This window comes from Sinocyclocheilus rhinocerous, unplaced genomic scaffold, assembly GCF_001515625.1.
Source record: "Sinocyclocheilus rhinocerous isolate Xijiao unplaced genomic scaffold, SAMN03320098_v1.1 scaffold988, whole genome shotgun sequence".
Taxonomy (NCBI): domain Eukaryota; kingdom Metazoa; phylum Chordata; class Actinopteri; order Cypriniformes; family Cyprinidae; genus Sinocyclocheilus; species Sinocyclocheilus rhinocerous.
The window spans coordinates 1573109-1588265 of record NW_015650363.1 but is presented as its reverse complement, the minus strand read 5'-3'; the positions used below and the strand labels follow the sequence as shown (position 1 = coordinate 1588265).

Genomic DNA, 15157 nt, shown 5'->3' with positions numbered 1-15157 from the left:
TCACTAGCAAGAGTGCTGAATAGTTTCAGGTAATTATGACAGAATAATAGCACGATTGTGAGTATGATTTAACAAAGGCTAGAGGTGAGGGGTCAGTGTCTGTCAAATCAAACTGTCAGAATAGGATAAAAATGAAACTGCAGATTAATACCTGGTTAGCATATATACTCTGTAAAGTGTTTTTTCACAAAAACAAACAAGGTCGGGTGCTTTTTTATTTCGGGCATCCACTCATCTGTCCAAAGTCGCCCGCTTTTTTAAAATCACATTTATTACTTTATTGCAGAGCGAGCGGAGATAAACACTTGTAAGCTATAGTTTTGTCCCCTACTGTCATTTTAATGAGTCAGTTCTTCCTAAACAGTCCATAGATATAGCTTTTGGAAAGTTTATTCTTAAAGGGATGGTTCACCTTCAGTTGCTGGTCCCCATTGACTTAAAGTACGCAGAAGAAAAAACACTATGCAAGTCATTGGGGACCAGCAACTGAAGGTGAACTATCCCTTTAAATGGTTCTCTGGTTGCATCCAAAATTGTATACTTTTTGAGTAGGTAGCTATTTCTTTTGAATAAATAATTAGTGACAGTTAAAAATGTAGACTTTATATAGTATAAATGTGTGTGTAGCATGAATGTAATCCGAACGTGCTATATTCGTCATGCTGCCATTATCATTTAACCAGCATCTCTTTACTGCCATTCACAAATGTTCTCCCGTGGCCTCATGGGAGAGTAAAGTCAGTGTCCATCAGATGCACACTTCAGAATCTTGCCCCAAATAGTAGGTCATCCGGGACTTTTCACCTAGGCTACTGTTTTATGAATACTGTGAATTCGGACATACTACTCTTTTCATAGCCTATACATTGTTAAAAACGTTCATTCCGTAATCCATTTGGTTTTACATTAACTTGTGGTCAGATTTTGATCAGCTGAGGTAATGGGATGCAAGTTGTTAATTTCTAGGCTTCCTGTTTTTCTCTCCAACTCATTTGGGGAAATTCTCCACTATGAGCTCATCCACATATGCAGGTGACCTACTAAATAGTAGGCCTAAAGAAGTATTTGATTTTGGATACAGCCTCTCATACTTGTAAAGTCAGATGGTTTTTAGTAAATAAGCAAATTACAAAAAGATTTATCAATTAGATTCCTTATATTTTTCCCTTTTTTTTTGCTGTGAAATCACACCATGCATGGCTAACCACAAAAAAGAGAATTAAGATCTCATTTTAGTTTACGACAACCAGCCAAATCTCTTATTGTCTCAAAAAAGAAACCCATGCAGGCTTTTTGAATTCTGTTTACAGAAGTGTTGAAAAGACCACAGATCTTTGCACATTCTATATGGTTTTTGTCAGTGTCTGTAATGACTAACATACCACAAATAATGTGTTAGCGATGATCAAGAGGTTGCAATACAATAATCACAAATATGAAGAACATTTTCAGTCAATCTTTCAAATCGGTCATTACAGATTAATGGGTTACATTATGAAAAGTGCTTGTGTATGTCTAAGTTAATGTTTGAATTGTCTTTTTAACTTCATGGGAGTGTACCAAAGATGCAGGTGCAGGAGAGCACAAAAAAACTAATGAGGCTTCATTTACTTTTAATGCCCCACCATGAGCCTCAGATGTTGTTTTTCCCTCCCCTGGTAAGCCTTTTGGAGTAAGGGCTCATAGCTTTGTCACTGCGTCAACCTACGGTGCTTATATAAGCAAAACATTGTCATCTTTGTTAAAGAAAGCTGGAAAACATATTCACTTACTCATATGGCCACATGAATGATGCAGTTCATCCTATACACGCACATAGATACATGATATGGTTATTTTACGTGCAAAGGTCATAGGTGTATACAGTTGGTTAACCCCAGGAAAGTTCACCTGCATATATGGGGATGAGCTCATGGTGGAGAATTTCCCCAAATGAGTTGGAGAGGAAAACAGGAAGCCCAGATAGTCACAACTTGCATCCCATTACCTCGCCTGATCAAAATCTGACCACAAGGTAATGTAAAACCACAGGGATGATGGGATGGAAGGTTTTTAAAAAAAATTATTATTTACTTACATTTAGACTATGAGAACATTTTAAGGTTAATGCACTATAATAACATTTTAATTCTCATTCGATCGCAAATTTATAAAATGATAGCAAAAGATTTCAAAGCAGTGTTGTGTCATCTGCTTTTCCTTTTCTCCTATTACGAATTATAACAAACAAAATAACCAATCCTTAAAAAGGCGTATCAAATTTGAAGTTTTCTTTGGGTTTTGTTAGAAAATACACCACCAAATCTAGCACAAGCATTGCATGTCTCTCAGAGCAATAAAAAAGTGAATCTGTTAATACCGTCTTTCATTTATAGTAGAGAACATGGAGAAACAATCTTAGCCAGACTTTTGGTTCTTATCTGTGTATCTGCTATAATCTGGTATCACATGCCTCTTTAAATTCAAACCAGACTTTTAAGTGAAGTCTTGCTGGGAGCCTCAGCAGGGAAAACCCACTGGCCTAACCAGAACCATTTTATTGGTTCTTCCAAACCACAAGCAGTCTTTGTTTACTTCTCTTTTGAGTTTGATGGGGCTCTGGTGAATTATCTAACAATTAAACACAGATACTGACTGTGTCAGTATATTATTATGCATCAAAAGGTGTATGAATCTCTTTATTGTACTTTTACTGTGAAATACAACACAAGAACCCACCCACTTTGAGCTTGAATGCTTAGAAGTAATGCAGGGCGAATAAGGAGAGGATGTGTAACACAAAGTAACTTCTGATCCATAATGGTTTTAGGAAGTTTAGGAAGCCTGGATTTAATTATCAGTCCAGATAATTTATGTGAAAGTGACGTTACATGTGGCCAAGTATGGTGACCCATACTTGGAATTAGCTCTGCATTTATCCCATCCATAACAGACAGATGTAAAGGGTGACCAATATCATTGATTTATTGAAGAAAAAAAAAAAACACCATCACCAAAAAAAGGGCACTTCGGAGTGTAAGGGCAAAAAGGGCATGTGCTCTGCACAGGTTGAGCCCTACCTGTGAACGTGCCTGCCTGCCAGCATGAGACTCGAACCCGCAACCTTTGGCTTACGAGTCCTAACTCTTTAACCATTAGGTCACGACTTCCACTATGTGATGTAATGTAATGTAATGTTTATCTGATAATGACAATCCTCTGGTTCCCCTTACTTGAACTTGTGCTCCTTTGATGTTGTAACTTAACGACTTTCCATATAAATAAACTAAAAGATCATTATAACTTTCTCTCCAAGAAAAAAGTCACACAAGTTTGTAACGACATGAGGGTGAGTAAATTCATTTCAATTTCTGGATGAACTATACCTTTAATTCATTGGATATACTACTCACTCACTGCTTTGCTCCAGAACAGAAGGTGCTGCTGTACTGACTTATGAATCAAATTTTCCTTTTGTAAAAAGTGTTCTTGCGCCATAATGTGGCAGAATTCTTCAATTAAAAATGATGAAACTTTCTGACCTGTCATTATCAGTGCACGTGGCATTTCTACGGTGGCCGAGAAGTGCTAATCAAATAACAATTCTGAAATCAAAATAACAAATTACAAACGCAAATGCAAGTCTAAAAAACAAAATAATAATTCAGAAAGCACAACAGCAATTCAGAAAACATTATAACAAGTCAGAAAACACAACGACAAATCAGACAAACCGGAAAAGGTAGGTATAGTTTGAGACAGCGCCATTGGTTTGGGATTACTCACCGCTGACTGGACGAGACATCTGTCAATCAACGTATACAGGAAAAACCAGCCGAAGAACAGCAGAGTCGTGATAAAAAGTTCGGAGATGGTATTAAAGTAGCTCAGTTTAATTGTATTGTATGAATTGCCCTTACTCTGGAATAAAAAATACGGAGTGTATATTTACATTTAGTTAAAAGTGACTGTAAAGCATCAGCTCTAAAAGTTGAAAATAAAGTATCGGGTAGGGTTAGGGTAGGTTTGTTTTCGGATTTGTCGTTGTGTTTTCTGATTTGTTAATTTGTTTTCGGATTTGTCTTTGTGTTTTCTGACTTGTTATTTTGTTTTCGAATTTGTCATTGTGTTTTCTGACTTGTTATAATGTTTTCTGAATTGTTGTTGTGCTTTCTGAATTGTTATTTTGTTTTTTAGACTTGCATTTGCGTTTGTAATTTGTTATTTTGTTTTCAGAATTGTGATTTGCTTTGCACTTCTCTGCCACCGTACATTTCAAACCTGGAGTGTTTTATAAATATATTTAAAGTAAAATAAAAAAGTCTGACCTAAAACAGACAAATCTTAATTTTATGATATTCCAACATTTCAAATTCTCTTTTTTTTGTAAAGCAGTTTTTGATGCTGGAAAGATGCCTCTACAATAAGAAGCCTATAAGCATAAAAGTGTTGCATATGCATTTGAATCTGCATTGCTGAAATTAGGCTACAGTATAATAGGAGAAAATGCATGCATTGTAAAAAGATGATTGAAAGGCTATTACTGAAAACAGGAAATACATCTAAACAGCAGGTTTTGCCTATAAATTCTGTCTAATTCTAATTTTCAGGTATCTATAATAATGCTCTTAAAACATGGTAAATGCAAATTAATTGATGACTCTAATATTTTAGTGATTAGGAATTAACTAAAGAAACTGCACATAAGAGTTAGGAAGATTCACGGATGAGCTTCTCAGTTTCTTTAGGTTTTTAGGTTTCGCAAAAACATTGTAGGCCTACTACTGACCCCTGGAGGCAGTGTTGCCAGATTGGTGTTGCGAGATTGGGCGGTTTTGAATTTGATTGTGCGGGTAAAAATTGGCTTGGGCGGGTGGACAAAATTTGGGCTGTTTTTGGGTCAGTTTGGCGGTTTTCAAACATATAAATTGCATAGGCTAATTGTTTAACAAAACAAGTCCAAGTGTGTATACTGCATCCAATCAGTCATCACAACGTTACTAAACACACACACACACACTGCAGAGGCGCTGGTGCTGATGTAAAGCCGTACTTATCACGAGGGCTCAGCAGACAGACGTTATGATTCATGAGTGACAGGTTTTTAGCGTGATAAGTTATTTTAACGTATCTGATTTTGAATGTAGTATGACTGTATATTCAAGTAATCACAATGCCTAAATATAAGTTAAAGAGTGGAAGAGTGACTCAACTCTCAAATCGTTTATTATTGTGGAGTGAGATGACACGAAGGCTCTATCACTGCAACTCCGAAATCAGAGCACATTTGAATTAATTAATCAAAACCGAAACTAAATATGTCTGTTTATACGGTGATCTTTTCTCTTTTAAACGGTCCAGATATAAATCTTTGAAAACTGCTAGACTTGATTAGTTTTGACTGTGCAAAGTTCTGTATTATGTTCTACAATATGAACTTAACAAGAGGCTTCCTCTAGTTCTGTGTAAAATTATAGAGCGACACGAAGGTAAGCGCATTATTGTTGTTATTTTTTTAATTGTCGGATTATAATTAAGTATCAATGAATGACACCGTTTTGAGTTGACTGTCATGCATGGTGTGTGCATGAACGAGTGTGAAATACCTGCTAATTACGTTGCTTTTTCCTATCACTTATATTGGGCACTTTTTGCATTTAAATTGGATTATTCTGACTGCTGGCATTGAAAATCATGCATGTGTTGTTTCGAGGGGATCGGTTAATTTCATGATTGCCGTTTTGACAGCGTCTGCTTGCATATTTTATTCATGTTCGGTAGCCTAATTCTGTTTAATGTAGGCTATTCGCCCCGATTTGATCCGTTTACCTGCGAAATTTATCTTATTTATAATTTATATTATTTTGTCGTCAATATTTTGTTTTAAGGAGTTAAAATATATCCCTTATCAACCTTGATTTACATATTCTACAACATTATTTTGACAGTTAAAGTTTTGGGCGGTTTTTGGGCGGGTTTTTGTGAGTTTTTGGCTTGGAAATCGTCCATCCAATCTGGCAACACTGCCTGGAAGGCGGAGCATAAATACAGAGCATATGAGGGTGAGAGGTTTCAGGTTTGGCGAATAGCTCAACTTGGACACTTCCCCTCCAAAATGCCACTGGAATTGTATCTCGATTTGCATTCCCAGCCATGCCGCTCCGTCTTCCTATTTGCCAAGATAAATAAAATTCCCTTTGAATTCAAAGCCGTGGATTTATCTGCAGGTGATTTTTTTATTAGCTGTTTTATGGAATTGTGAACTGTAATCTTGGTAACATGCAACTTTAACCGTATCGGGTCTAAACCAGTTTTTTTTTTTTACTTTAAGCACACTTTTGATATTTTATTATGTTGTGCTTTGGTTTCAGTGAAAAAGTTTTGTATTTTCTGCATTAGGCTTCAGACCTATATCTTTTTTCCTCTGTGCTCAAAGGTGAACAATATGGAGATGAATTTGGCAAGGTCAGCATCATAAGGAAAGTTCCTGTTCTCAAAGATGGAGATTTTATTCTAACAGAGAGGTATGTTGTTACCATGATTTACATTTGACACATATTTAGATTTTGTAAGACTAAGTAAGACTGTATACTTTAGTATAGCAATACTGCAGTACTTGGCAGCAAAACATCACACTCCTGACCACTGGTATCCAGCTGAGCTGCAAAAGCGCGCACGAGTCGACGAGTTTCTCTCCTGGCAGCACACGAATATAAGAACTCATGGGTCAAAGGTCTTCTGGTTCAGGGTAAGAGTCGCTGTTTAAACATTAAACAGATCACTTGTGTTTGTGTGCACTGAGTATACTGTGATTATGCAAGCTTTCTTTAAGCTGTTTCGTACTCTCTTTAATGCATGCATTTTCTGAGGTGGAACTAACATTTCCCAATTCTAGGGGGTTTTGCCTGCAGTCACAGGGGCCCCAGTGCCCAAGGAGAAGATGGATGCTGCTGTGGAGGACCTCAATATGTCTCTGAAGACTTTTGAGGACAAGTTTCTGCAGAGCAGGCCATTTATAATTGGAGATCAAATATCTGTGGCTGATCTTGTAGCCATTGTGGAGATGATGCAGGTACAAACTACACATTTGTTTTCCTAGACCAAGTGCTTGACTGAAACATGACATATTTACCCATTCTGTTTGTGTGTTTTAAAGCCGGTCAGTACAGGTCTAGATGTTTTTCAAGGCAGACCTGTTCTGAGTGAATGGAGAGACAGAGTTAAGAAGGAGATCGGTGTGGAAGTCTTTGATGAAGCGCACAAGGTTATCATGAATGTTGATACATTGCCACAAACCTTTGAGAACAAGGGTTTACCAGAGTTTCTCAAGCTAAGGATACAGAAAATGTTTAACTAAGTCTGTTTGCATGGTCTAATAGTCTAGTTTTATGTTTAAACTTTCATCTTTCATCAAGTTACTGTGTAGTAATATGGTAGACTACATTCAACTTGGATTAGAAAATATTACAGTAGTGAAATCACTGTATTCGAAATAAAAATGTTATAATAAAATTATGCCTAAGTGTATGCATTTGTACAATTTGCAATGCATTTGTTCAGTGTATATTATGTTGTGTGTTTCCTTGAATGGTGAAATACCAAAGTCTCAAAAACTGCTTGTCAGACTCACATTTAAATAACACATTTGAAATCAGCAAAAAATCTAACGTGAACTGTCCCATAAATGTTACAGAATTAAATTAAACAGAATTCATATGATTAATCCATAAAAATTGTATTGATATTTTTGACAATTCAGTAAAATATATGACTACATGTCTGTCCACATTTAGATCACCAAGACAAAAATAACAATTTCATTAACCCATAAAAGACATATAACTCTACACAATATGACTAGAACAACTTATTTAAATATTATATTAAACAAATACTAACTTGTTTCTAGTTATTCCTGATCTCAAGAGAAAGCAAATGTTGGCGATTTTGTATAAAATCGAACAATGTGAATTGAACAAAAACATTAAAAAAAAAATTTAAGCATGAAGGTCCATCCCTAAATATAACAACATAATCATATTATACAAAAACATATGAGTGAGATTCATATGAATTAGCCACCAAATTACCAAAATGGTAAAATAGTTATGAATTGCCATGAGATTGTGTTGGTTATTCTCCTGACTATCAGAAAACTGTAGTATAAAGTCAATCAATTAGTAACAGTCTAAACATGTAAACATGTATTCATTTAGCAGATGATTTTATCCAAAGTGACTAAATCTTAATTTTATTTTCACTTTCTTACTTACTATTACTTACTTTATTTTTAAGTGACCAAAAATATTAAGTGTTCGATTTTAATAATTCAAATCCCCTGAAGTAAGCTGTCTTTATCATATCAAACATCCACTGTCACAACTGTTTGGCTTTTGCTAGCTTGTTCCTGTGCCTTGCTACAACTGAACAGACTCCAGAGCTTCTCTTCCAGATGCCTGTTTGAAGCTGTCAGAAGGAGAGAAGTCATACCACTGTAAAAACTAAAGGCACTGGCTAAGATGTGGTAGGTGATAAATTGCCCAATTAACCTTACAATGATAAACAAAGCCACAATACACAGAGTGGACAGAAACTCCCACTAGGGAGATGGTGATCTTGCACACCAGGAGGTACGAGTCAGATCCCTGCACCTGGGTCTGGTTCTTCTTGAGAGCCAGCATGTGGGCGCATAGATGGACGACCATTCTGATAGAGGTGGGCAGCATGATCATCAGAGGGATCGGGCAGAGGAGGCAAAGAATAGCAGCAACGTATGCGTTTGCATTCATCTGTATAGGGCATTGTACAGGTCAAGTTGGCGATATCGTTCACGTTGTAATTTTTTTTCCAATGACTCCTCAATGTCGAGTGAGAACATAGGAGAGAACAACAAGGAGGAACACAATTTCTGCTCTCCGATTTCCACTATGAAGAATTTTATGTTTAACTTCCCTTTGGATTTGATATAAGTGCCTACCTTTCCCTTCTCCATCCCACCTCTCTTGCCACTTTTGATTTATTCTCTCCCATATTACACTTTTAACCTCTGTTTTGCTATCACTTACTTGCATTTCTATTTTTCCTTTTGTTAATGCCCTTTTTGCTAATTTATCTGCCATTTCATTCCCCTTTATCCCTACATGACCTGGGACCCATATAAGTTTCACCTGTCTTCCTTGATTTACTATTCTTGTCACTGACTGGAGTACTTCAAACAGTATATCTTGACGACTTTTAGAATAGAATGACCTTAGACTTGCTAGAGCTGATGCCGAATCTGAGCATATCAAAACTTTGTCCTGTCCTGTCTTTTCCACCCATCTTAATGCTATTAACATGGCCAGCATTTCCACTGTGTAAACCCCTAACTTATCAGATGTTCTTCTATTTACTCCTATACCTCTATCTGGTAACACCACCCCCAATCCTGTTACTTCTGTCTCTGGGTTCTTAGCACCATCTGTATAAATCTTTATATATTCATTATATTTTTCCAGTACCCAATTCTTAAACACTCTTTCCAAATTAATATCCTCCTTTGCCTTCCTTTTTTCCTCTAGCACAAACCAGTCTACCTCAGGCCAGAAGAGCTTCCACGGAGCAATCTCTGGATAGACTACCGTAGAACTTATCCTCAAATGAAACACTTCTAATTCTTTAGCTACAACATTTCCAATCCGACCAAAATTGTCCTTTAGATTCTTCCCATTCTCCCAACTCTCCTGCAATACTGCCTTAGTGGGATGTGAATTATTATGCCCTTGTAACCCTGCCCAATAGTTAGCCATCAACTGCTTCCTTCTTAACTCTAGTGGCAATTCCCCCATTTCTACCTGTATGGCTGACACTGGTGTTGTTTTGAAAGCTCCACAACATACTCTCAGTGCCTGTGCCTGGACTACATCTAACTTTTTTAACTGCGATTTAGCTGCCGACCCAAATACTACACTACCATAATCTAAGACTGACCGTATTAGAGCCACATATATTCTTTTCAGTGATAATCTGCTTGCACCCCACTCTCTTCCCCTCAAACATCTCATTACATTTATTACCTTTTTGCACTTTTCCTCCATTTTCCTGATATGATCTGTAAATGTTAATCGTGAATCCAAATTAATTCCTAGAAATTTAAAACTTCCAACCCTCTCTAGGTCTCTTCCATACATTTGTAACTTCATTCCTTCCGGAATTCTTTTCCTTGTAAAAAAGACTGACTGTGTCTTTTCTATAGAAAACCTAAACCCCCAATCATATCCCCACTCAACCACTTTATCAATTGCTTCCTGTATTTTCCTGCTTGCAAATTCCATATTCCTACCTCTCTTCCACAATGCCCCATCATCTGCAAATAGCGACCTTCCTATATCTTCTGGAACTCTACCAAATACATCATTGATCATAATAATAAAGAGTAACGGACTTATCACACTCCCTTGAGGTGTGCCATTTTCAGCTGTATATTGATTTGACATGTCTGTCCCAATTCTTACTTGTATTTTCCTTTCGAAAAGAAAATCCTTTACCCAATTAAACATCTTCCCTCCAACCCCTACCTTATTCAGTTTGATCAGTAACCCCTCCTTCCACATCATATCATAGGCCTTTTCTATGTCAAAAAATACTGCTATTACATTCTCTTTATTCACTTGTGCCTTCCTTACTTCAGTCTCTAATCTTACCACAGAATCTATTGTATTTCTTCCCTTCCTAAAGCCACTCTGACAGTTATCCAATACTCCTCTTTTTTCAAGGTCATGGGTCAATCTATCTGCTATCATCCTTTCCATGATTTTACATAAATTTGAAGTAAGAGCTATTGGTCTGTAACTAATAGGTTTTGTAGGATCTTTACCAGGTTTCCTTATTGGAATCACTACTGCTTCTTTCCAGGTATTTGGTAATTTTCCCTCCTCCCATATTTTATTATACATCTCCAGCAGTTTCAACAGTGACTTTTCCTCCAATTGTTTAACATTAAATAACAGACTTGATCTTTTCCTGGAGACATAGGTTTTGCTCTTTTAATTGCTCTCACCAGCTCCTCGCTGAACAAACAACTCAAAATGGCCGCTGCGCGTCGCTTTCGGTTCGCTTGGCAAGCGGCTTCCTTAAAAGACTCCGCCTTAATAGAACGACCAATTATGCGCCGACACCACAGCATCATGCAACCTATGAGAGAGCAGACCAAAGAGGAGAGCGAGAGAGAAAGAGAGAAACAGAGCGATACAATACAACAAAAATAATTATCAAAGAAACGGTTGTAACAGTGTCACTTATACACTGAGACTACATTTGTTTTTATATGTATATGTAACAATCAGTATTGAATGTTCATGTAATCAGTGTTCAGAATTTGCCTATATTAAAATCTTGTTTGTTTGCTATTTAGGCATAGTTAGAAACATGTTTGATCAAATGTAATCTGTACAATTTTACTATGCAAATGTCCAATAAGATGTGGAGAATTAAGTTTTCCACTCTCAAGTTCCTCCATTGTCATCCACATAGGGATAATGGCTTGACAGATGAAAAAAAGCATTTTGATAAATCTATAATGTAACAACGTGAAAGAAACTCAAAATCTAACCTTATAGACTGTGCATGCTGTTAAATAAGCTAAACTGGATTTGACCTTTATTAGAATGATTTCTGAAGGATCATGTGAGTATATGTAACAATCAGTATTGAATGTTCATGTAATCAGTGTTCAGAATTTGCCTATATTAAAATCTTGTTTGTTTGCTATTTAGGCATAGTTAGAAACATGTTTGATCAAATGTAATCTGTACAATTTTACTATGCAAATGTCCAATAAAATGTGGAGAATTAAGTTTTCCACTCTCAAGTTCCTCCATTGTCATCCACATAGGGATAATGGCTTGACAGATGAAAAAAAGCATTTTGATAAATCTATAATGTAACAACGTGAAAGAAACTCAAAATCTAACCTTATAGACTGTGCATGCTGTTAAATAAGCTAAACTGGATTTGACCTTTATTAGAATGATTTCTGAAGGATCATGTGACACTGAAGACTGGAGTAATGGCTGCTGAAAATTCAGCTTTCCCAGGAATAAATTGCATTTGAAAATATTTTCAAAAAGAAAATAGTTCTTTTAAAATTCACAGTAGCCTATTATTGTTTTACAGCATTGTTGTTCAAATAAATAACAAAAAAATAGACGTTTTTCAAAAACATTAAAAAAAAAATCTTACTGGTCATAACTTTTGAATGGTAGTGTTGTAAAATTATTATTTTATTATTTTGTTTTAAGATTATTTTAGGCAGGAATAATCATTGTATTTATGAGGTCCTATGACCTTGTCAAAAATGAACTTGAAACGTTTTGTTTTGTTTTCGGGGCCACTGTGAATGGTAAAGCTGAAATAATGAAAATATTTTTTCATCTTTAATTTATTTAAGTTAAAATGAAAAATTCAACCTGAGAAAGAATGAAATTCCGCAGTGAAATATATTTATTTTAAATGTATTTAAAATAATGTTAAAGACTGACAAGGCATGATTTCAAGATTAAAGTGGTTATAAATATGTAATAATTTTGAATACATTTGTCTCTTTCTCCGTCCCAAGAAAGAGTGTGGCAAATAACTGTCTTCCAAAAGACCATGTGACCTCCACCTGAGCGAGTTCAGCACAGCTGCACTCCGCAGTCATCTTTCTTTCGCCAGTGTTTACTAAATCACCGCCATGCCTTGCACTTTGCTGAATCTCTGTGAATATGACACGCAAAAACTCGTCAAAATCAAGAGCGTCAGACTTGGGTGCCTGAAATGGACGTTAAACGGAGTGATCTTGATGTTCATTTGGTAAGTGTTTGTGTCCGCTGTTTCTTGCATGTCGCACCCGATCATTTAACAAGAGCTCATTCATGTGCAATCACTGGCAGTGAGTCATTTACACGTGTTATTATGTGTTTACATGTACTGACCAACACAGATTCTTGATTCGAAGTCCCGAGTCAATGTTATGTCTTTACTTTCCAGTATCATGATGCTTTGGAATAAAGAATATCAAGAGTATGATCTTGTAGTGAGTTCTGTTACAACAAAGGTTAAGGGAGTGGCAAAGATAACTAAACTCGACATTGGAGAAGTTGTGTGGGATGTGGTGGACTACAGTGGACCATATCAGGTAACAGTACACCATTTATTTGTATTTTTTTTTATGCCACAAAAAAAAAATTTGGTTATTTCTAAATAAAGCAGATTTATGCTCACTTTTAAAAACGAGGTAGTAAGTTAAGGTAATAAGTCAAACAAATCAAGGTAATAATGTTCTTGTTTTATTTCGGTAGGGAAGAAACTCCTTTTTTGTGTCAACAAATGTTATTGTCACAAAAAACCAAAAGCAAGGTAATTGCCCCGAGGTAAGTGCAGTCTGATTTTCGTTTATTTGGTAATACAATACAAAATGTAGCTCAAGTCTTAAAAACTTTTTCTTTTTTTTCTTTTTTTTTGTGATTCATTCACCACTGTCGTTTTAAGCCAAATATAATCCATTCAACAGACGTTTGTATGTTCACACTTCAGGTTCTAACACATGGGAAACTGTGTCGAACAGATAAAGACTGTGAGAAAGGATTTTCTGACCAACATAGCCATGGTAATGTTATATGAAGAAGCCATTTTAAGTTATGCAGCTTGAGAGGAAGCATTTCGATATCAGAACAATCATATTTTGATGTGAAATTAAATGCTAATTATTTTTTTACAAATTTGAATAATACTACCCGGGCTGTATTTTATTTCATTGAAAACCTAAACTGTTATGTCTTTCCATGATCTGAGGTTCGTTCCTGTGTTTGCCTCTAAGGTGTTCAAACAGGTGCCTGTGTGAAGTTGGACGTACTAAGGAAAACATGTGAAGTTACAGCTTGGTGCCCCATTGAGAACAAGAAGAATCCCAGGTGCTGTAATGTGCTAATTTATATTAAAGGGATAGCTAATCCAAAAATAAACATTTTGTAATTATTTACTTGTCTTTGTGCCATTCCAAACTTGTATGTAACACAAATGCAGATATTATGATTATAGAAAATGTTTTTGTCCATATAATGAAAGTCAGTGAAGTCCCACATGAGACATTTTTCATTAGAAATAAGGAAGTCATACTGGTTTTGGAATGACACAAAGGTGAGTAAATGATAACATAATATTGATTTGTGGGTGAGCTATACCTTTAAGAAGGAACCGTTTCATGACAGTATTTTCTCTAAATGTAGGGATGCACGATATTGGATTTTTTCCCGATATGCCGATATTTTTCAACTCATTTTGGCCGATAGCCGATACCGATATATTTCCTTTTGTTTGGAAACAACACCAAGTCTCTCCTGCGTGGAAATTATAAGCTAATTATTTTTGGTTAGTTTTTAACAAGAACTTATTTGTTAGAATTAAATAAACAATGAAGTTATTTTATAATAACAGTACATTGAAGCTTTGAAAATAACTATAAATAAACTATATATCAATTGCAAAATTTTTTCAGAATTGAATTCAGAATTGTATTGTTTTGTGATTTATTTCTTGTTGAATTTATAGGATATTGTCTTATATTGTTGTGTTTTCCTTTATGTAAGCTTTCCTGTAAAGCTCCTTGAGAAAGCAACTTTTAAAGGCGCTATATAAAATAAATGTGTTATTATTATTATTATTATTATTATTATTATTATTATTATTATTATTATTATTATTATTATTATTATTATTATTATTATTATTATTATTATTATTATTATTATTATTATTAACCTTAACATTTTATTTTAAGATTTAACATTTGTAGATGGTCTAAAGCAGTGTTTCTCAACCCTGGTCCTGAGCACCCCCCAACGCTGCACATTTTGTATGTCTCCCTTATCTGACACCCATTTCAGGTCCTAGAGTTTCTTTTAATGAGCTAATGAGTTGAATCAGGTGTGTTTGATTAGGGAGACACACAAAATGTGCAGTGCTGGGGGGCGCCCAGGACCAGGGTTGAGAAACACTGGTCTAAAGCAAAAGAGTTGTAAAAATTCTGAAAATCTTTTAGAGATCATAATTTGTTTAAAAATATATAACATATTACACATTAATGAATAAATCAGTATATATAGAATTATTAATTTACAAGTGTCATGTTTGTGATTTTTTTTTTTTTATTCTCGTAAGC

General features: G+C 35.5%; 2 protein-coding genes and 1 pseudogene across 2 annotated transcripts in view; 2 read left to right on the top strand and 1 right to left on the bottom strand.

Moving 5' to 3' along the window:
• Positions 1-6047: 6047 nt before the first annotated feature.
• Positions 6048-7466, top strand: LOC107711839 (glutathione S-transferase theta-1-like). The gene is made up of 5 exons (XM_016516883.1): positions 6048-6206; positions 6416-6503; positions 6577-6727; positions 6875-7051; positions 7136-7466. The coding sequence occupies exons 1-5, from the start codon at positions 6095-6097 to the stop codon at positions 7334-7336; spliced, it is 729 nt and encodes a 242-aa protein (XP_016372369.1). The 5' UTR covers positions 6048-6094; the 3' UTR covers positions 7337-7466.
• An 875-nt stretch (positions 7467-8341) lies between these two features.
• Positions 8342-8971, bottom strand: LOC107711825 (uncharacterized; annotated as a pseudogene).
• A 3665-nt stretch (positions 8972-12636) lies between these two features.
• Positions 12637-15157, top strand: part of LOC107711876 (P2X purinoceptor 4-like) — an 11096-nt gene continuing 8575 nt past the window's right edge. The window contains exons 1-5 of the mRNA XM_016516952.1: positions 12637-12810; positions 12988-13135; positions 13299-13370; positions 13534-13606; positions 13817-13910. Coding sequence (XP_016372438.1) covers positions 12692-12810; positions 12988-13135; positions 13299-13370; positions 13534-13606; positions 13817-13910 — 506 coding nt within the window. The 5' untranslated portion in view covers positions 12637-12691. The remainder of the gene's footprint in view (positions 12811-12987; positions 13136-13298; positions 13371-13533; positions 13607-13816; positions 13911-15157) is intronic.